Here is a 23,397-nt window from a genome sequence, read left to right as displayed (position 1 = left end):
CTCAACTTCAATCTGTAGTTAATTTGAGGAGGATTAAACCAATCCTCCCCACGGCTGTGATCACTGACCTTTTCTAATAATCTAAGATCATGAACCAAATAGGAAGCACAGTTCATTCTTTGTCCATAAAAAACCAGAGCATAAAGAGATATTTATCCAAATTAGGAGTACCTTAAATAACGATTCCATAGGAAATATTCCCCATTGACATATCTAAAAGGGCAGCAAATAACCCAGTTTGGTTAACTCCCCCACCTTATCTTCCCTGACCTTCACTACCTGACAACATCTAGGATTTTGCAAGAGCTAAGAAAAAGATTACTGAAGCAATATTTTGTTCTCAAATCAACAATCTCCAAGTACTCTGAAGCAAGTTACACTTACACATACCTGCTTCCTAAGGTGAAATCCAATTTTTACAGCTGAGCTCAAATGTCTGTTGAATTTCTCTCAATCAACAATTTGTCACCACCCTCTGAGGTTAAAGTCTTACCTCAGTATAGCATCTGCACGTGGACCTGCTGAAGATGACCACAGGGTGGCTGTGGATACAGGCCCGTGCCTGGGCTCTGGGATCCTCGAGAGCCGTGAGGTGGGCCCTGAGGTGGCCACTCACCACAACAGCTGAGCTTTTTGGCAAAATTTGACTAGAGAGATGATCCTTAGCTACAAGTAATAGAAGCAAAGATGCTAATTATCAGAAAGAAAAACACGATGATGCAGCTTCTAATATTAGGTATACTCTACAAGCCTTACAATTTTAGCCCCAGGAGTCAAAATAAGGACTCTGAGGAAGGACTCTACCATGGATTACATCTTTAGTTCTGTCATCTGACTAGAGACTTCCGGCAGTTCATTCGCTATTCCCCTCTCATTTCACCATACTCAAAGTTAGTTCTCAGGGATCCTGACAAATGATAGCAAGAGCCTGAACCATCCCTGCAAGGTAGAAGAGTTAGTAAGAGGCTCTGGACACTGAGGGCCACATGTACCCGACCCTCACTCCCACTCGTGTTTGACACACAGAGGCCCCAAATCAGACATTACGTCCCCTTCTCATACAACTTGCCCGGGACACAGGCACAGCCAGCTCAAACCAAGCCTTCCTCCTTTCCCTCCAGCTAATTCTTGGATAAGCAGACGCAGGATCTTTAGGACACAGAAGCAGCCAATTTTCAAAAAAAAAAAAAAAACAATTTTTTTTTCAGCATCTCTGTTTCCTCCCCAGACTTTGCTGGGGCCCAATCTGGCACCATAACCAACATGATCCAGCGGAATGGTATGTGATCCCCACATGACAGCTCTGTCATCCTGTGCAGCATCACCAGCCAAAACCACTGAGAGATTGCTAGCTCCAGCTTGTAAATGTCTAAACCAGCCGTCTTCTTCAGGGCTCACACACAGACCAAACTCAATCCTATCCTTACTATTAATATTTTCTCTGCGAATTATTTCTTCTCATTTCTACTTGTCTGAGACCTAAATGTTCCCCAATCTCTTCATCATTTTCATAGTTTATATTCATGTTTACTAGAGAGGGAGTGAATATCTAGACGCATCATCTCATTTAGTGTTTACAAGGATACCATTAGGCAGGCTCTGCTATCTCATCACCCCTATTTTGCAAATAAGTAAACATTCAGAGGTAAAGCAACCTCCCCAAGGTTGTACAGCTTACAGTAAGTGATGGAGTTAAAATTCAAATCAGGGTTATAGTTCTCTAAGTGAAGTGAAGTAGCTCAGTCACGTCCAACTCTTTGCGACCCCATGACCTATAGCCTACCGGGCTCCTCCATCCATGGGATTTTCCAGGCAAGAATATGGGAGTGGATTGCCATTTCCTTCTCCAGGGGAACTTCCCGACCCAGGGATCGAACCCGGGTCCCCCGCATTGTAGGCAGACGCTTTACCGTCTGAGCCACAATGGAAGCACAGTTTTCTAGAACTATAGCAAAATTGTAATTAAGCTCTGGTTTTTATTTTGTCTTTTCCATTTTACTTATTTTAGAAGGCAAAGTGGATACAAGGATTCTTAGTGGTAAAACATCATAGAAAGAGAATCACAGGATATGAGCATAGGAAAGACATTTGGGGCCACTAAGCTAACCAATTCATTCTACTGATAAAGAAACTGAGGTCCAAACAGGTAATTAATCGGCATTGGAGTCAGGGCTACCACACAAGCTTCCTATCCCATTATGCCTTATTGCCTCTCTTGACTTCACAGGGATGACTGATTCTAAAAGGTGACAATTCCTTACATAACATCTATGCTAAAGTCCCCACCCTCCTATTAAGCTCAAATATTTGTCAATACACAGAACACAGTACTAAGTACCATAGCAAGGAAAGGAATATCTTCCGTAATCAAAAGAGCTGCAGTCTTACTGGGGAAAGACTATTCACCACAAATAAAAATAAAACAAACAAATGGATAGGTAAATAAATAAATAACAAGAGATTGCCCAAATAAACACAATCATCAGAACTTTTCCTTAAATTCCACCTCTAACAAAGGCAAATATAATTTATTCATTTTATCATTTATTTTCAAAATTTCCCCCTCAATTTTGAAATAAAATTTGAAGCAGCACTGAAAGAAATATATTAAGTAAATGTTGCAAGAACTACACAGGACCAGGTGGTCAGAAAAACCCACATAAAATAATGTTTCTTCTATTTTGCCCCAACTCTTTTGCCTGAGATCAATTCGTAATATTTTGATCCATCACGTATCTACTATCCACTTACAAAAACTCTAAAGCGTAATAAAAGAGAGAAAATGCTCCATGCTTAAACATTTATAAGAATTATTTGCATCAGTAAAAGAGATTGGATAGCCCAGAAACAGACAAATATGGAATAATTTATAATAAAATATATTGCAAAACAATAAAGAGAGAATGTATTTTTTAAATAGTATAGCAATGATGACTTGATAATTTGGAAAAAACTTTTTTCCCTTATCTCTTACTATATGACAAAGCACGTTAAATGGAACTTTACCAGATCTCTGAGGCAATAACTTCCTAAGCTTAGAAGTAAATACAAAGGAAAAGAGCAACAGATTATACTGCAAAATAATAATAATAATAGTAGGGTTATTAAGGCAAAAGACTGGCTTAGAGAAAATATTTACATTTAAAACAAAACAAAAAACAACAAGCAAATTGGTGAGAAATAGCACTACCATAATGAGAAAATGAATAAAGAACAGAAATTCTTTAACTTATTAGAAATAAAAGAGCAAACCTAGAATAAAAAAAGGTCTATTGATTTTATTTCATAATCAGAAATGCAAATTAAAACAATGAAGAATCATTTCTTACATATTAAAAATGAAAATTCCCACTGGCGGGTAATTGTACACTGAGGACAGTCCATGGATATGAGGGGGTATGTAAATAAACTATTACTATTCTTTTGGAAATCAATTTGACAATGTGGATATAAACAGAAAGAGCCATATATATATTTTAACCTAGCACTCTCACCTGGGTTATTATCTTAAAAGAAATCTAAAATAATTAAAATATTATACGGTACTCACAAAAATGATCCCACTTCCTAGTCTCATAAAAGCTTTCTGTAGATTTTATTAATATAACTAGCATCACCTACGGAGAAGGCAATGGCAACCCACTCCAGTACTCTTGCCTGGAAAATCCCATGGACGGAGGAGACTGGTAGGCTGCAGTCCATGGGGGTCATTAGGAGCTGGACACTACTAAAGTGACTGAGTAGCAGCAGCAGCAGCATCACCTAGTAAATGGAAAACTTCCCTTTTCAGTACAAGTTCCATAAATTCAGGAGTAATCATGATCAGTTCAGTTCAATCACTCAGTTGTGTCCGACTCTTTGCAACCCCATGGACTGCTGCACACCAGGTTTCCCTGTCGATCACCATCTCCCAGCGCCTACTCAAACTCACATCCTTTGAGTCGGTGATGCCATCCAACTATCTCATCCTCTGTCGTCCCCTTCTCCTCCTGCCTTCAATCTTTCCCAGCATCAGAGTCTTTTCCAAGGAGTCAGTTCTTCCCATCAGGTGGCCAAAGTATTGGAGTTTCAGCTTCAGCATCAGTCCTTCCAATGAACACGCAGGACTGATTTCCTTTAGGATGGACTGGTTGGATCTCCTTGCAGTCCAAGAGTCTTGACCAACACCACAGTTCAAAAGCATCAATTCTTTGGCGCTCAGGTTTCTTTATAGTCCAACTCTCATATCCATACATGACTACTGGAGAAACCATAGCTTTGACTAGACAGACCTTTGTTGGCAAAGTAATGTCTCTGCTTTTTAATATGCTATCTAGGTTGGTCATAACTTTTCTTTCAAGGAGTAAGCATCTTTTAATTTCATGGCTGCAGTCACCATCTGCAGTGATTTTGGAGCCCAGAAAAATAAAGTCTGTCATTTGTTTCCATTGTTTCCCCACCTATTTGCCATGAAGTGATGGGACTGGATACCATGATCTTAGTTTCCTGAATGTTGAGCTTCAAGCCAACTTTTTCACTCTCTTTCACTTTCATCAAGAGGCTCTTTAGCTCCTTTTCACTTTCTGCCATAAGGATGGTGTCATCTGTGTATCTAAGGTTATTGGTATTTCTCCTGGCAATCTTGAGTCCAGCTTGTACTTCATCCAGCCTGGCATTTCACATTATGTACTCTGCATAGACGTTAAATAAGCCGGGTGACAATATACAGCCTTGACGTACTACTTTCCTAATTTGGAACCAGTCCATTATTCCATGTCCAGTTCTAACTGTTGTTTCTTGACCTGCATACAGGTTTCTTAGAAGGCAGGTAAGGTGGCCTGGTATTCCCATCTCTTTCAGAATTTTCCATAGTTTTCCATAATTCCCACAGTCAAAGGCTTTGGCGTATTCAACAGAGCAGAAGATGTTTTTCTGGAATTCTCTTGTTTTTTCTATGATCCAATTGATGTTGGCAATTTGATCTCTGGTTCCTCTTCCTTTTCTAAATCCAGCTTTCACATCTTGAAATTCACGGTTCACATACTGTTGAAGCCTGGTTTGGATAATTTTGAGCATTACTTTACTAGCTTGTGAGATGAGTGCAATTCTGCAGTAGTTTGAACACTGCTTGGCATTGCCTTTCTTAGGGATTGGAATGAAAATGGACCTTTTCCAGTCCTGTGGCCACTGCTGAGTTTTCCAAATTTGCTGGCATATTGAGTGCAGCACTTTCAAAGCATCATCTTTTAGGATTTGAAATAGCTCAGCTGGAATTCCTTCACCTCCACTAGCATTGTTCATAGTGACGCTTCCTAAGGCCCACTTGACTTTGCATTCCAGGATGTCTGGCTCTAGGTGAGTGATCACCCCATCGTGGTTATCTGGATCATGATCTTTTTTTGTATAGTTCTTCTGTGTATTCTTGCCATCTCTTATTAATATATTCTGCTTCTGTTAGGTCCATACCATTTCTGTCCTTTATTGAGCCCACCTTTGCATGAAATGTTCCCTTGGTATCTCTAATTTTCTTGAAGAGATCTCTAGTCTTTCCCATTCTATTGTTTTCCTCTGTTTTTTTGTACTGATCACTGAGGAAGGCTTTCTTATTTTTCTTGGAGATGGTCTTAATCGCTGCCTCCTGTACAATGTCACAAATCTCCATAGTTCAGGCACTCTGTTTATCAAATTTAATCATAGTTTAGCCTCAGGTGAAACAATAGGGAGGGAACACAGCCCCAACCAACAACAGAAAATTGGATTAAAGTTTTACTGAGCATGGCCCCACCCATCAGAACAAGACCCAGTTTCCCCCAAACTCAGTCTCTCCCATCAGGAAGCTTCCATAAGCCTCTTATCCTTATCCATCAGAGGGCAGACAGAATGAAAACCACAATCATAGAAAACTAACCAAACTGATCACATGGACCACAGCCTGAACTCAATGAAACTATGAGCCATGCTGTGCAAGACAGTCCAAGATGTATAGATCATGGTGAAGAGTTCTGACAGAACATGGTCCACTGGACAAAGGAATGTGAAACCACTTCAGTATTCTTGCCTTGAGAACCCCATGAACAGTATGAAAAGGCAAAAAGATAGGACACTGAAAGATGACCTCCCCAGGTTGGTAGGTGCCCAATATGCTACTGGAGATGAGTGGAGACATAATTACAGAAAGAACGGTCGACTACAAATTGGCACTTACCAAGGGCATTGCCAAGGAGTGAACAATAAAGGAATTTGCCATCTGCCTCTATGGAGATTGAACCCCATCCTGCTATAGATGTTGATCTTCAACAACCCTGGAGGGAGTTCAGGGTGGAGTGAGGCACTCTGTGTTCCAGGGAATCTGGTGGGACAGGTCTTTAGATAGTTTGGTATTTTTAGGAGCAGATTTCATGATCTTAATCCTTGCGTCTCCACATATCTAGAGAAGCACTAAATCCCTTCATGGTGACATCAGATCCTCGTGACTAACAAAAAACCTTTTGTAAAATGAGTGCTTCATGGTACTGAACTCCCCCTTTACCAAAACCTTATATATTGACCTTCCCCAGTGAATGGCAAACCACTTCAGTATTCTTGTCTTGAGAATCCCATCAACGGTATGAAGAGGCAAAAAGACAGGACACTGAAAGATGAACTCCCCAGGTCGGTAGGTGCCCAATATGCTACTGGAGACGAGTGGAGACATAATTACAGAAAGAATGAAGAGACAGAGTCAAAGCAAAAACAACACCCAGCTGTGGATGTGACTGGTGATGGAAGCAAGGTCCTATGTTGTAAAAGCAATATTGCATAGGAACCTGGAATATTAGGTCCATGAATCAAGGCAATTTGGAAGTGGTCAAACAGGAGACGGCAAGAGTGAACGTCGACATTTTAGGAATCAGCAAACTAAAATGGATTGGAATGGGTGAACTTAACTCAGATGACCATTATATCTACTATTGTGGGCAAGAATCCCTTAGAAGAAATGGAGTAGCCATCATAGTCAATAAGAGTCCGAAATGCAGTCCTTGGATACAATCTCAAAAACAACAGAATGATCTCTGTTTGTTTCCAAGGCAAACCATTCAATATCACGGTAATCCAAGTCTATGCCCTGACCAGTAACGATGAAGAAGCTGAAGTTGAATGGTTGTATGAAGACCTACAAGACCTTTTAGAACTAACACCCAAAAAAGATGTCCTTTTCATTATAGGGGACTGGAATGCAAAAGTAGGAAGTGAAGAAACACCTGGAGTAACAGGCAAATTTGGCCTTGGAATACGGAATGAAGCAGGGCAAAGACTAATAGAGTTTTGCCAAGAAAATGCACTGGTCATAGCAAACATCCTCTTCCAACAACACAAGAGAAGACTCTACACATGAACATCACCAGATGGCCAACACTGAAATCAGATTGATTACACTCTTTGCAGCCAAAGATGGAGAAGCTCCATACAGTCAGCAAAAACAAGACCAGGAGCTGACTGTGGCTCAGATCATGAAATCCTTATTGCCAAATTCAGACTGAAATTGAAGAAAGTGGGGAAAATCAGTAGACCATTGAGGTACAACCTAAATCAAATCCCTGACTACACAGTGGAAGTGAGAAATAGATTCAAGGGACTAGCTCTGATAGACAGAGTGCCTGGTGAACTATGGACAGAGGTCTGTGATACTGTACAGGAGACAGGGATCAAGACCATCCCCAAGAAAAAGAAATGCAAAAAAGCAAAATGGCTCTTTGAGGAGGTTTTGTAAGTAGCTGTAAAAAGAAGAGAAGTGAAAAGCAAAGGAGAAAAAGAAGATATAGCCATCTGAATGCAGAGTTCCAAAGAATAACAAGGAGAGATAAGAAAGCCTTCCTCAGGAATCAGTAAAAAGAAATAGAGGAAAATGATAGAATGGGAAAGATTAGAGATCTCTTCAAGAAAATTAAGGATACCAAGGGAACATTTCATGCAAAGATAAGCTCAATAAAGGACAGAAATGGTATGGACCTAACAGAAGCAGAAGATATTAAGAAGAGGTGGCAAGAATACACAGAAGAACTGTACAAAAATATCTTCAAGATTCAGATAACCACGATGGTATGATCATACCTACAGCCAGACATCCTAGAGTGTGAAGTCAAGTGGCCCTTATGAAGCATCACTACGAACAAAGCTAGGGGAGGTGATGGAATTCCAATTGAGCTATTTCAAATCCTGAAAGATGATGCTGTGAAAGTGCTTCACTCAAAATGCCAGCAAATTTGGAAAACTCAGCAGTGGCCACAGGACTGGGAAAGGTCAGTTTTCATTCCAATCCCAGAGAAAGGCAATGCCAAAGAATGCTCAAACTACCACACAATTGCACTCATCTCACAGGCTAGTAAAGTAATGCTCAAAATTCTCCAAGCCAGGCTTCAACAATACGTGCACCGTGAACTTCCAGATGTTCAAGATGGTTTTAGAAAAGGCAGAGGAACAACAGATCAAATTGCCAACATCTACTAGATCATAGAAAATGCAAAAGAATTCTAAAAAAACATCTATTTCTGCTTTATTGATTATGCCAAAACCTTTGACTGTGTGGATCACAACTGTGGAAAATTCTAAAATAGATGGGAATACCAGACCACCTGACCTGCCTCTTGAGAAATCTGTATGCAGTTCAGGAAGCAACAGTTAGAACTGGACATGGAAAAATGGACTGGCAAATTAGGAAAGGAGTACGTCAAGGGGTTATATTGTCACCCTGCTTATTTAACTTATATGCAGGGTTCAGTTCAGTTTAGTCGCTCAGTCATGCCCGACTATTTGCAACCCCATGAACTGCAGCATGCCAGGCTTCCCTGTCCATCACCAACTCCCGGAGTCCACCCAAACCCATGTCCATCGAGTTGGTGATGCCATCCAACATCTCATCCTCTGTCGTCCCCTTCTCCTCCTGCCCTGAATCTTGCCCAGCATCAGGGTCTTTTCAAATGAGTCAGCTCTTTGCATCACGTGGCCAAAGTATTGGAGTTCCAGCTTCAACATCAGTCTTTCCAATGAACACCCAGGACTGATCTCCTTTAGGATGGACTGGTTGGATCTCTTTGCAGTCCAAGGGACTCTCAAGAGTTTTCTCCAACACCACAGTTCAAAAGCATCAGTTCTTCAGCACTCAGCTTTCTTTATAGTCCAACTCTCACATCCATAAATGACTACTGGAAAAACCATAGCCTTGACTAGACGGACTTTTGTTGGCAAAGTAATGTCTCTGCTTTTTAATATGCTGTCTACGTTGGTCATAACTTTCCTTCCAAGGAGTAAGTGTCTTTTAATTTCATGGCTGCAATCACCATCTGCAGTGATGTTGGAGCCCAGAAAAATAAAGTTAGCCACTGTTTCCTCATCTATTTGCCATGAAGTGATGGGACTGGATACCATGATCTTAGTTTTCTGAATGTGAGCTTTAAGCCAACTTTTTCACTCTCCTCTTTCACTTTCATCAAGAGGCTTTTTAGTTCCTCTTCACTTTCTGCCATAAGGGTGGTATCATCTGCATATCTGAGGTTATTGATATTTCTCCTGGCAATCTTAATTCCAGCTTGTGTTTCTTCCAGTCCAGCATTTCTCATGATGTACTCTGAATATAAGTTAAATAAGCAGGGTGACAATATACAGCCTTGACGTACTCCTTTTCCTATTTGGAACCAGTCTGTTGTTCCATGTCGAGTTCTAACTTTTGCTTCCTGACCTGCATACAGGTTTCTCAAGAGGCAGGTCAGGTGGTCTGGCATTCCCATCTCTTTCAGAATTTTCCACAGTTTATTGTGATCCACACAGTCAAAGGCTTTGGCATAGTCAATAAAGCAGAAGTAGATGTTTTTCTGGAATTCTCTTGCTTTTTCTATGATCCAATTGATGTTGGCAATTTGATCTGTTGTTCCTCTGCCTTTTCTAAAACCAGCTTGAATATCTGGAAGTTCACGGTTCACGTATTGCTGAAGCCTGGCTTGGAGAATTTTGAGCATTACTTTACTAGCTTGTGAGATGAGTGCAATTGTGGGGTAGTTTGAGCATTCTTTGGCATTGCCTTTCTTTGGGATTGGAATGAAAACTGACCTTTCCCAGTCCTGTGGCCACTGCTGAGTTTTCCAAATTTGCTGGCATATTGAGTGAAACACTTCCACAGCATCATCTTCCAAGATTTGAAATAGCTCACCTGGAATTCCATCACCTCCACTAGCTTTGTTCGTAGTGATGTTTCCTAAGGCCCACTTGACTTCACATTCCAGGATGTCTGGCTCTAGGTGAGTGATCACACCATCATGATTATATGGGTCATGAAGGTCTTTTTTGTACAGTTCTTCGGTGTATTATTGCCATTTCTTATTAATATCTTCTGCTTCTGTTAGGTCCCTACCATTTCTGTCCTTTACTGAGCCCATCTTTGCATGAAATGTTCCCTTGGTATCTCTAATTTTCTTGAAGAGAACTCTAGTCTTTCCCATTCTATTTTTTCCCTCTATTTCTTTGCATTGATTGCTGAGGAAGGCTTTCTTATCTCTACTTGTTATTCTTTGGAACTCTACATTCAAATGGGTATATCTTTCCTTTTCTCCTTTGCTTTTGGCTTCCCTTCTTTTCACAGCTATTTGTAAGGCCTCCTCAGACAGCCATTTTGCTTTTTTGCATTTCTTTTTCTTGGGGATGATCTTGATTCCTGTCTCCTGTATAATGTCACAAACCTCCATCCATAGTTCATCAGGCACGCTGTTTATCAGATCTAGTCCCTTAAATCTATTTCTCACTTCCACTGTATAGTCATAAGGGATTTGATTTAGGTCATACCTGAATGGTCTAGTGGTTTTCTCCACTTTCTTCAATTTCAGTCTGAATTTGGCAATAAGGAGTTCATGATCTGAGCCACAGTCAGCCCCTGGTCTTGTTTTTGCTGACTGTATAGAGCTTCTCCATCTTTGGCTGCAAAGAATATTATCAGTCTGATTTCGGTGTCGACCATCTGGTGATGTCCATGTGTAGAGTCTTCTCTTGTGTTGTTGGAAGAGGGTGTTTTCTATGACCAGTGTGTTCTCTTGGCAGAACTCTATTAGTCTTTGCCCTGCTTCATTCTGTACTCCAAGGCCAAATTTGCCTATTACTCCAGGTGTTTTTTGACTTCCTACTTTTGCATTCCAGTCCCCTATAATGAAAAGGACATCTTTTTTGGGTGTTAATTCTAAAAGGTCTTGTAGGTCTTCATAGAACTGTTCAACTTCAGCTTCTTCAGCGTTACTGGTCGGGGCATAGACTTGGATTACCATGATATTGAATGGTTTGCCTTGTAAATGAACAGGGATCATTCTGTCGTTTTTGAGATTGCATCCAAGTACTGCATTTTGGACTCTTCTGTTGACTATGATGGCTACTCCATTTCTTCTAAGGGATTCCTGCCCACAGTAGTAGATATAATGGTCATCTGAGTTAAATTCACCCTTTCTAGTCCATCTTGGTTCACTGATTCCTAGAATGTCGACGTTCTCTCTTGCCATTTCCTGTTTGACCACTTCCAATTTGCCTTGATTCATGGACCTAACATTCCAGGTTCCTATGCAATATTGCTCTTTACAGCATCAAATCTTGCTCCTATCACCACTCCCATTCACAACTGGGTGTTGTTTTTGCTTTGGCTCCAACCCTTCATTCTTTCTGGAGTTATTTCTCCACTGATCTCCAGTAGCATATTGGGCACCTACCGACCTGGGGATTTTATCTTTCAGTGTCCTATCTTTTTGCCTTTTCATACTGTTCATGGGGTTCTCAAGGCAAGAATACTGAAGTGGTTTGCCATTCCCTTCTCCAGTGGACCACATTCCATCAGACCTCTCCAACATGACCCCTCCATGTTGGGTGGCCCCATACTGCATGGCTTAGTTTCATTGAGTTAGACAAGGCTGTGGTCCGTGTGATCAGATTGGCTCGTTGTCTGTGACTGTAGTTTCAGTCTGTCTGCCCTCTGATCCCCTCTCTCAGTGTCTACCCTCTTACTTGGGTTTCACTTACCTTGGACGTGGGGTCTCTCTTCATGGCTGCTCCAGCAAAGCGCAACCCCTGCTCCTTACCTCGGACATGGGGTAGCTCCTCTCGGCCTCCGCTCCTGACCTAGGGTGCCGGGTAGCTCCTCTAGGCCACGGCCCCTGACCTCGGGCACAGGGTAGCTCCTGTAGGCTGCTGCCCCTGACTTCGGGTGCACCGTTGCTCCTCTCAGCTGCCGCCCCTGACCTCGTGCGCGGGGTAGCTTCTCTCAGCAGCCGCCCCTGACCTCGGGCACCAGGTAGCTCCTCTCGGCCACCGCCCCTGACCTCTGGCCCAGGGTATGCCAGGCTGGATGAAGCACAAGCTGGAATCAAGATTGCCGGGAGAAATATCAATAACCTCAGATATTCAGATGACACCATTCTTATGGCAGAAAGAGAAGAAGAACTAAAGAGCCTCATGATGAAAGTGAAAGAGGAGAGTGAAAAAGTTGGCTTAAAGCTCATCATTCAGGAAACTAAGAACATGGCATCCAGTCCAATCACTTCATGGCAAATAGATGGGGAAACAGTGGAAACAGTGACAGACTTTAATTTTGGGGCTCCAAAATCACTGCAGATGGTGACTGCAGCCATGAAATTAAAAGATGCTTGCTCCTTGGAAGGAAAGTTATGACCAACCTAGATAGCATATTCAAAAGCAGAGACATCACTTTGCCAACAAAGGTCCATCTAGTCAAAGCTATGGGTTTTCCAGTAGTCATGCACAGATGTGAGAGTTGGACTATAAAGAAAGCTGAGTGCCAAAGAATTAAAGCTTTTGAACTGTGATGTTGGAGAAGACTCTTGAGAGTCGAGTCCTGAGTGTGCATTGGAAGGACTGATGATGAAGCTGAAACTCCAATACTATGGCCACCTGATGCGAAGAACTGACTCATTTGAAAAGATCCTGATGCTGGGAAAGATTGAAGGCAGGAGGAGAATGGGACAACAGAGGATGAGATGATTGGATGGTATGACTGACTCAATGGACATGAGTTTGTGTAAACTCTGGGAGTTGGTGATGGACAGGGAGGCCTGGCATGCTGCAGTCCATGGGGTCACAAAGAGTCTGATACGACTGAGCAACTGAACTAAACTGAACCGCCACTTTGGAGCAGTCTCTCAGAGCTATCTGAGATGCTGCCTCCCGAGCTACAGTCCCCATTTTGCTCCAAATAAAACTTAACTCGTACAACTCTCAAGTTGTACGTCTTTTTTAGTCAACAGAATGAAGAGATGGAGCCAAAGTGAAAACAATGCCCTTGTGGATGTAACTGATGATAGAAGTAAAGCCCTTTGCTATAAAGAACAATATTGCATAGGAACCTGGAATATTAGGTCTATGAATCAGGGTAAATTGGAAGTGGTCAAACAGGAGATGGCAAGAGTCAACATTGACATTTCAGGAATCAGTGACTCAAGAGGGATGGGTCAATGGAGAATTTTGACAAAACGTGGTCCACTGGAGAAGTGAATGGCAAACCACTTCAGTATTATTGCCTTGAGAACCCCATGAACAGTATGAAAAGTAATCATGATAACTTCCTGTAAAATCCAACGGGAACAAAACAGGCCATTGACCTAACTAACTCTCTTTCACTCCCTACCTCCTGAATGTTTATATCACCTTTCTAGAGACAAAGTTATATCTCATTTCAGCTGCCTTTCTCCCTTCAAAGGCTATATTACAAAGATTTTCTCCCTTCTCTCTAGCCTACTTCACTTCTTTCTACTCCCCGTCTCAATTACTCTCTTTTTATCTAACTATTCCCAATAGTTTAATCACAGTATAAACAATATACTATACAGTTAAGTTTTTAAAAAGTAGAAATAACAGATGTCTTGTCACACTAGGACAATGGCTAAATTACAGCAGCTCTCTTGTTCTTCAATAATTTTAATGGCTGCATACTATTTAAGACTCAAAACAATATGGAAATGGTTTGACATAATGATATTTAAAAAGAAACAGAATGCCAAATCCTATGTACTGTAGTTTTGCAATTATATAACACTCTGCCTATAGATTTTTTGTAGTCTGAGCCACCAGGGAAGCCCTAAATACTGATTGGAAGGACTGATGCTGAAGCTCCAGTACTTTGGCCACCTGATTTGAAGAGCAAATTCCTTGGAAAAGACCCTGATTCTGGGGAAGACTGAAGGCAGGAGGAGATGGGGTCAACAGAGGATGAGATCGAGGCATCATCGACTCAATGGACATGAGTTTGAGCAAACTATGGGAGATGGTGAAGGACAGGGAAGCCTGGCATGCTGCAGTCCATGGGGTCACAATGGATTGGACACAACTAAGCAACTGAACAACAAGTGCCTATATAAATCCTGAAAATGAATCTGTAAAATGGTCATGTAAGTTGTTCTGGCATGATAGGATTAGGCATGGCTTTTTCTCTCTTGTATTTCTCAAATTTAAATATTTTTTTGCAAAGCATAATAACTGGCCACAAATTGCTACATAGAATCCTTAAACAGAGCCTGGAGTCAAAGACACTGAGGAAATTTTACAATGGACTTGTGCTGGATGATATTATATCAACATTAAATCCAACAGGTTTTTGTAGAAGAGTACTTCTTCTTTAGAGACACATCCTGATATAGAGTGAAAAGTCATAAGACCTGCAACATCCCAAATGGTTCAGGAAAAAAGTGTGTGTGTGTGTGTGTGTGTATAGGGAAGGAAAAGAAAACAAATGAAGTGAAATATGAATCTTGTGAATGAAATATGGGTAGTTATATTATTCTTTCACTTCACTGTTGACCTGGGTGAATTGTTAGATTGCTGGGTTAGTAGTTTTTAAAATTTTTGTATAGAGTACACAATAGTATATTTCTGTTTGGATTTGTGAGGAAAGTCTGGCTTATTCATCTTCATCCCATCACCTTCAATCTTGTCCCTGCACTGAGGGTGGTTTGCATTTGAAAAACTCAGGAAATTTCAAGTCAGCTAACCCTAGAGACATTAAGAAGCTGAGAAGCAATCCCTGAGACTGATTTCTTGATTTCCTTTGTTCAGACAGAATCCCAACGACTTCTCTGGTGCAAAATAAACATCTCTAAACAGTGGCCCTCAAAATGTGGTAGGCATACTTTTAGAGGTCTCTTCACCTTTTTAGAGGTGAAACTATTTTCATAATAAGATACATTTGTATTTTTCACTGTTGGGGTCCTTAATAATGTTTAAGAGTAAAGACCTGAGACCAAATTTTTGAAAACTACCAACCTTGACATTTTGAAAAGTTTGAAAGAGAATATGTGAAAAGTGGAGTTTCATTAGGACCCCAAATTTTAATCTAGGATTGTAAAACAAACAAGTTCTTCTCTTAAACCTAAGAGAACACAGGTTGGTTTCTCTTTCAAAGCCCCTAAAATTAATTGGAATAGGGCAGTCCTCTAGGCCTCTTTTTAGAAAATTGTTGTTGGTGTTGTTCTTTTGTTATGAGCTCTAATTCCAGGAAACTTAAAATGAAGAAGGAAGAGAAGAATAAGGAGAAGGGGAAGGAAGAGAAGAGGAGGCAGGGGTGAAGAAGGGAGGGGAGAAGGAGGAGCAAGAGAAGCAGCAGCAGCAGAAGCAGCAGAAACAGCCGGACTGTAAGGGAAGAGGTCCATCAACAACTCCGCCTTTCTGGATCCTTAATCATTGCATGAAGGTGCAAAGGCCTGTGTTTCTACCTCATGTTTATAGCAACTAACATAAAACCAGCTGCTCATCAGGAGAGTTGACTGATCAGAATTTTGAAGGGACCAGATCAAGGTTAAGAGGTTTACACCAATCAGAGAATAAGAGAAGTAACCTAAGAACTTCAAAGCAGGGAAACATGGGGGAAGGGAAAGAAGAGCCCAACAAAGAAAGCAAAATGGCAAGGCTAAACACAGACTGGAACTGCCACTTGTTAGAACTTGAATTTTTGCCATTAATTAGCAACATGATCACTTCAAATGTGATGATAAAAATTTTACAGCTCTCCACTTTGCCTGCTGTCATCACTTTCTGGTTTGTGGGTTTCTGACATGTGTGTTTTTAACCTGTTGCCTGTGGTTAAAAGCATCTGGATGCAAAAGCTCTCAAGAAGTCAAGGATTTCTGCAGATCCCATAGCTTGACAAAGCTTTTTATTCAGTTCATGTGCAAAGACCACAAATATACCACCACTATCAGCTTTCTAAAAATAAATGAATTAATAATTTTAATAGTATTTTATTCAAACCACTTTTATTCAAAGAAACATGGAATATCATTACACTTGGGTAACAGTAAGGAAGCTTAAAGGGGAAGCATATATGATCTACAAAGTGAAGAAGACAAGATAATTATATGTGTTTTTAAAAGACTGCAGGGTATGAGACATGCTAGAAAAATAAAACACAAGTATTTGTGGAAACACAAGGAAGACTAGAAACTCTTTAATGGAACATGCTGATGACTCTCTGATGCTAAACATAATACTGAGTCAGCCAAAGAGTTCATTCGAGTTTTCCATAACATCATCAGAAAAACCCAAATGATCTTTTTGGCTAACCCAATACAGCTTAGTTTTTAGTACTAGTTATTTACCAACTTGGGGCCGGGGGTGGGGGGAAACACTTGGATGATTTTCAGCTTTAAAGGGAGATTTTAGTTCTTACAAAGAATTTGTCATATGAAATACTAATTATGTTAGAAGCAAGCTGTTACAAAAAGGCAGATGACATCCTGGCCATAGCTCTTCTTGTGTGTCCTTCAAAGGAGTCTTATTAGGAGGTTAAAATTAAACCTGGGTTGTGGTGTGGATCCTTGCCTAGAAGGAATTTCCCACTTGCCTCACTCCACAACTGCATTCGAATAATATGCATGTCCAGGATTCAATGGCTATATGAACCTGAGAATATACATTTTGAAAAGAAATATCTCTTCCCCAAAGGACTGGTTTATGATGGGAAAAACAATGCCAGAAGATCGAGAATGTTGTTGCTGCAGCAGACTGGGTGGGGCGGGAGGAAGGCTGGTCTTGGTTTACCCAATCACTCAGCCCAAAGGTTATCTGTCAGGGTCAGGATTTACCACAGGGAACTTGGAAGGGTTATTTAAGAACCAACTGGCAAAAGGAAAAAAAAATCCAACTTTCTCCTAGCTGGGAAATTTCATATTGATACTGTTAACAAGAGAAGAAAATCACTTTGAGGGCAATACTATAGAACTTCTTATGAATCAGAAATATAAACACTTATAAAATGGAGCTGTAACATTGAGGAAAAAAAAAAGAAATATAAACACTTAAAAATATTATGTGAAAGAATAAAATTTTAAAGTGTTTCCTAGTATATTATCTTTTTTAAATGATTTAAGAAATCAGATTTTTCTCATCTACGATGGATATATCCTAGACTTAATAATGCCTTCTAGACTTTAATTTCTTCATCTGTGAGATAACAGTTGGTCTAGATATGTGCAAAATTTCTGCAAATATGTCTTTTCTGGACATAAAGCATATACATGGAAGAAAGTGTAGGTGCTGCCTTTGACTGTACAACACACCCACTACAAAATCTGAATTACACTCATTAAGATCATGAACTCCTTATTGCCAAATTCAGACTTAAATTGAAGAAAGTGGGGAAAACCACTAGACCATTCAGGTATGACCTAAATCAAATCCCTTATGACTATACAGTGGAAGTGAGAAATAGATTTAAGGGACTAGATCTGATAGAGTGCCTGATGAACTATGGATAGAGATTCGTGACATTGTACAGGAGACAGGAATCAAGATCATCCCCAAGAAAAAGAAATGCAAAAAAGCAAAATGGCTGTCTGAGGAGGCCTTACAAATAGCTGTGAAAAGAAGGGAAGCCAAAAGCAAAGGAGAAAAGGAAAGATATACCCATTTGAAAGCAGAGTTCCAAAGAATAACAAGGAGAGATAAGAAAGCCTTCCTCAGCGATCAATGCAAAGAAATAGAGGAAAACAATAGAATGGGAAAGACTAGAGATCTCTTCAAGAAAATCAGAGATACCAAGGGAACATATCATGCAAACATGGGCTCAGTAAAGGACAGAAATGGTATGGATCTAACAGAAGCAAAAGATATTAAGAAGAAGTGGCAAGAATACACAGAAGAACTATACAAAAAGATCTTCACGACCCAGGTAATCACAATGGTGTGATCACTCACCTAGAGCCAGACATCCTGGAATGTGAGGTCAAGTGAGCCTTAGGAAGCATCACTACGAACAAAGCTAGTGGAGGTGATGGAATTCCAGTTGAGCTATTTCAAATTCTGAAAGATGATGCTGTGAAAGTGCTGCCTCAATATGCCAGCAAATTTGGAAAACTCAGCAGCAGCCACAGGACTGGAAAAGGTCAGTTTTCATTGCAATCCCTAAGAAAGGCAATGCCAAAGAATGCCCAAAACTGCAGAATTGCACTCATCTCACAAGCTAGTAAAGTAATGCTCAAAATTCTCCAAGCCAGGCTTCAGCAATATGTGAACCGTGAACTTCCAGATGTTCAAGCTGGTTTTAGAAAAGGTAGAGGAACCAGAGATCAAATTGCCAACATCTGCTGGGTCATAGAAAAAGCAAAAGAGTTCCAGAAAAACATCTACTTCTGCTTTATTGACTATGTGAAAGCCTTTGACTGTGTGGATCACAATAAACTGTGGAAAATTCTGAAAGAGATGGGAATACCAGACCCCTGACCTGCCTCTTGAGAAACCTGTATGCAGGTCAGGAAGCAACAGTTAGAACTGGACATGGAACAACAGACTGGTTCCAAATAGGAAAAGGAGTACGTCAAGGCTGTATATTGTCACCCTGGTTATTTAACTTATATTCAGAGTACATCATGAGAAACTCTGGGCTGGAGGAAGCACAAGCTGGAATCAAGATTGCCGGAAGAAATATCAATAACCTCAGATATGCAGATGACACCACCCTTATGGCAGAAAGTGAAGAGGAACTAAAAAGCCTCTTGATGAAAGTGAAAGAGGAGAGTGAAAAAGTTGGCTTAAAGCTCAACATTCAGGAAACTAAGATCATGGCATCCAGTCCCATCATTTCATGGCAAGTAGATGGGGAAACAGTGGAAACAGTGGCTGACTTTATTTTTCTGGGCTCCAAAATCACTGCAGATGGTGACTGCGGCCATGAAATTAAAAGACACTTACTCCTTGGAAGGAAAGTTATGACCAACCTAGACAGCATATTAAAAAGCAGAGACATTACTTTGCCAACAAAGGTCCGTCTAGTCAAGGCTATGGTTTTTCCAGTAGTCATGTATGGATATGAGAGTTGGACTATAAAGAAAGCTGAGTGCCAAAAAATTGATGCTTTTGAACTGTGGTATTGGTCCCTTGGACTGCAAGGAGATCCAACCAGTCCATCCTAAAGGAGATCAGTCCTGGGTGTTCATTGGAGGGACTGATGTTGAAGCTGAAACGCCAATATTTTGGCCTCCAGATGTGAAGAGCTGACTCATTTGAAAAGACGCTGATTCTGGGAAAGATTGAGGGCAGGAGAAGAAGGGGACGACAGAGGATGAGATGGTTGGATGGCATCACTGACACAATGGACATGGGTTTGGGTGGACTCCAGAAGTTGGTGATGGACAAGGAGGCCTGGCGTGCTGTGGTTCATGGGGTCGCAAAGAGTCAGACACGACTGACTGACTGAACTGAAGTGAACTAAAGATACAAAAGGGATCTATGGAAATGACTAAACTGATCCCTCATACACACCTACTAAATACCACTTATAACCTAACTAAAAGAAGTTCTCTGTCCTACACTAGACCATTCATTCACAGGATTTCACTAAACATGCTTCAAATGTATGTATATATACAATACATACAGAAAATATTTCACATTTCTCATATCCTTTATGTTACCTAATGAGTATTTAAAATAGCCAAAAAATGGAAAAATAATAGTACACTAAAATGTTTAGCCAATATAACCAACATTAGACTTTTAAAGAAAGTCTCAATCTTTCCAGTTCTCTCATAAAAGGTTTAGAAATAAGAGATAAGTTTGCATTGTGTTTGAACAGACTTTCTTTCAAGGGCTTAAGAAAAAACTGTAGAAAGCAGGAGTATTTAGAAGTTCCTCTGATTCAGCAACATTTTCACATGTGTAGAATATCAGGAGAAAAAAATTAATAAAGATACCAATTTACACAATCTTGTTCAGAAAATACAAGAGGAAGAACCATTTTCCAACCCATTTTGTGAAATCAGTATTATCCTGATAGTCAAACTAGACAAAGCCAGCACAAGAAAACCGTGGACCAATATGCCTCATAAAGACAAAAAATTCCTAAACAAAATAATGGCAAATTAAATCCAACGATAAATAATAATATACCATGAGGTAGTGGGGTTTATCTTGAGAATGCAAGGTTGGTTCAACATTAAAGAAATCAATTGATGTAATCTGCCATATTAACAGTTAAAAACAAAAACCACATGATCAATCGTATGCCAACCAATTAGATAGATACCCAACATGAAACTGAAAAATTCTGAGAAAGACATGACTACCCAAACTGACTTTTGAACAAATGGAAATCTGAACAGACCTTTAACAAATAGAATGAGTAGTCAAATCTCCTACAAAGAAAACCTCAGGCTCAGGTGCCCTCACTAGTGAATTCTACCAAACATCTACAGCAGAATTAATATCAATTCTTCACAAACTCTTCAAAAAACTCAGAAGAGAGAATAGTTCCCAACTCATTTTATGAAACCATGACTGCCCTGATACCAAAACCAGACAAGGACATCACAAGAAAAGAAAACCACAGACTAGGGAATTCCCTAGTGGTCCAGTGGTTAGGACCTCAGGCTTTCACTGCCGAGGCCCAAGTTCAATCCCTGGATGGAGAAATAAGATCCCACAAGCTGCACAGTGTGGCCAAGAAAGAAAAAAAGAAAAACCACAGACTAATATCTCCTATAGATAGAAAATCCAAAAATCCTCTATAAAATATGAGAAAACCAAATCCAGCAACATATACAAAAGATTATATACCACAATGAAGTGAATGAATTTATCCTGGGATAAACTTTTACACAGGTTGATTTAATATATGAAAAACCAATCAATGTAATATCTCATGTTAACAGAATAAGAGACAAAAACTACATGACAATCTCAATAAATGCAGAAAAAACATCCACCCAAAAATCCAATACCCTTTAATGATAAAAACACTTAACAAACTAGAAATAGAAGGGAACTCTACTAACCTGAGGAGAAGGCAATGGCACCCCACTCCAGTACTCTCGCCTGGAAAATCCCATGGACAGAGGAGCCTGGTAGGCTGCAGTCCATGGGGTCGCGAAGAGTCAGGCACGACTGAGCGACTTCACTTTCCCTTTTCCCTTTCATGCATTGGAGAAGGAAATGGCAACCCACTCCAGTGCTCTTGCCTGGAGAATCCCAGGGACTGGGGAGCCTGGTGGGCTGCCGTCTATAGGGTCCACAGAGTCAGACACGACTGAAGTGACTTAGCAGCTACTAACCTGATTGGAGAAGGAAATGGCAACCCACTCTAGTATTCTTGCCTGGAGAATTCCTTGGACAGAGGAGCCTGGTGGGCCACAGTCCATAGGGTCGAAAAGAGTCGGACATGACTGAAGCGACTTAGCACTACTAACCTGATAAAGTCTACTATGAAAAATTCACAGCTACCTTCATACTTAATGGTGAAAGACTGAATGCTTTCCCCCTAAGATCAGGAACAAGTTAAAGATGTCTGCTCTTGCCACTTCTATTCAACATTGAACTGGAGGTTTTAGCTAGGACAATTAGGCAGTAAATAAAAGTAAAGTTATCCAAATTTGAAAGGAAGTAATAAGACTAAGTGTTCACAGATAGCACAATACTATATGTAGAAAATCCTTAGGAATACAGATACATACATACACCTCTATTAGAATGAATGAGAAAATTCAGCAAATTATAAGGTTAATATACAAAAATCAATTATATTTCTGTACATTAGCAATGAGCAATCTGCAAATTAAATTAGGCAAGCATTTTCATTAACACTAGCATAAAAAAAGAACAAAATACTTAGGAAAAGGTTTAACGGAAGCAGTGCAAGACCTATACATTGAAAACTACAGAACATTATTCAAAGAAAGAACTAAATAAATGGAAAGACATCTCAAATTCATTGACTGGAAGACATAATATTGTTAAGATGGTAGTATTTTCCAAATTAATCTACAGATTCAATACAATCCCTTTCAAAATCCTAGGCTGTCTTTTTGCATAAATTGATAAGCTGATCCTAAAATTCACATGGAAATGCAAAGGACTCAGAATTGCCAAAACCTGGAAAAACAGGAACAAAATAGGACTCACACTTCTTAATTTTCCAACTCACTACAAATCAACAGTAATCAAGACAGTGCAGTACCAGCATATGCACAGACAACAGACAGAATTGAGACTCCAGAAACAAACCAGTATGTTGATTTTTGACAAGGGTGTCAAGACAACTCAAAGGGCAAAAATAGTCTTTTCAACAAACGGTTGACAATTGTATATCTACCTACAAAAGAATGAATTTGGACCCCTTCCTCATACCATATGCAAAGTATTTTGTTCTTTTTTATGCTACTGTTAATGACAATGCTTGCCTAATTTAATTTGCAGATTGTTCATTGCTAGTGTACAGAAATATAATTGATTTTTGTATACTAACCTTATAATTTGCTGAATTTTCTCATTCATTCTAATAGAGGTGTATGTATGTATCTGTATTCCTAAGGATTTTCTACATATAGTATTGTGCTATCTGTGAACAATTAACTCAAAATACATCATGGAACTAAATGAAAGAATAAAAACTATAAAATTCTTAGAAAAAAAATAGAAGTAAATATTTGTGACCTTGGATAGTTTCTTGGATATGACAGCAAATTAGATCCCACATGCCACAACTAAGAGTTCGCTACCAGAACTAAAGATCTGGCATGCTACAAGGAAGATCAAAGAAGCCAAATAAATAAATAAATATATATATTTTAAAAACCTATAAAACTGACAAGCAAAATGTCAATTTTACTTATAGATTAATTTTTTAATAAAATTTTAAAAGATATCCCAAAAGATATATTCATTTACTAAGTAGTTGTCATTACAAAAAAAGAAAACAAGACTGCAACAGAGATCATATGCACAGAACAGGGACATGAATTAAAGGATCATTCCTTTCAGAGAACTGCTTCCAGAAATGTACTTGAACTTATGCAAATCCCTCTACTCAAATCTTTTCCAAATGCAATTAAGACATTATTTTGGATTTTATACAGTTGGATTTTAATACAGTTATTACTTTAAAGCAAGTTCTTTCCTGCTATCTCAGGAGTTGCTGAC

General features: G+C 39.8%; 1 protein-coding gene across 1 annotated transcript in view; it reads right to left on the bottom strand.

Moving 5' to 3' along the window:
• Window positions 1-3,257: 3,257 nt before the first annotated feature.
• LOC133247830 (craniofacial development protein 2-like) overlaps window positions 3,258-23,397 on the bottom strand; it is a 33,205-nt gene continuing 13,065 nt past the window's right edge. Inside the window, exon 2 of the mRNA XM_061417142.1 lies at window positions 3,258-12,340. Coding sequence (XP_061273126.1) covers window positions 10,317-11,528 — 1,212 coding nt within the window. The 5' untranslated portion in view covers window positions 11,529-12,340 and the 3' untranslated portion in view covers window positions 3,258-10,316. The remainder of the gene's footprint in view (window positions 12,341-23,397) is intronic.

Source organism: Bos javanicus, chromosome 5, assembly GCF_032452875.1.
Source record: "Bos javanicus breed banteng chromosome 5, ARS-OSU_banteng_1.0, whole genome shotgun sequence".
NCBI classification, from domain to species: Eukaryota; Metazoa; Chordata; class Mammalia; order Artiodactyla; family Bovidae; genus Bos; species Bos javanicus.
Note: the sequence above shows the minus strand (reverse complement) of the source record. Positions and strands in the feature narration are given on the sequence as shown.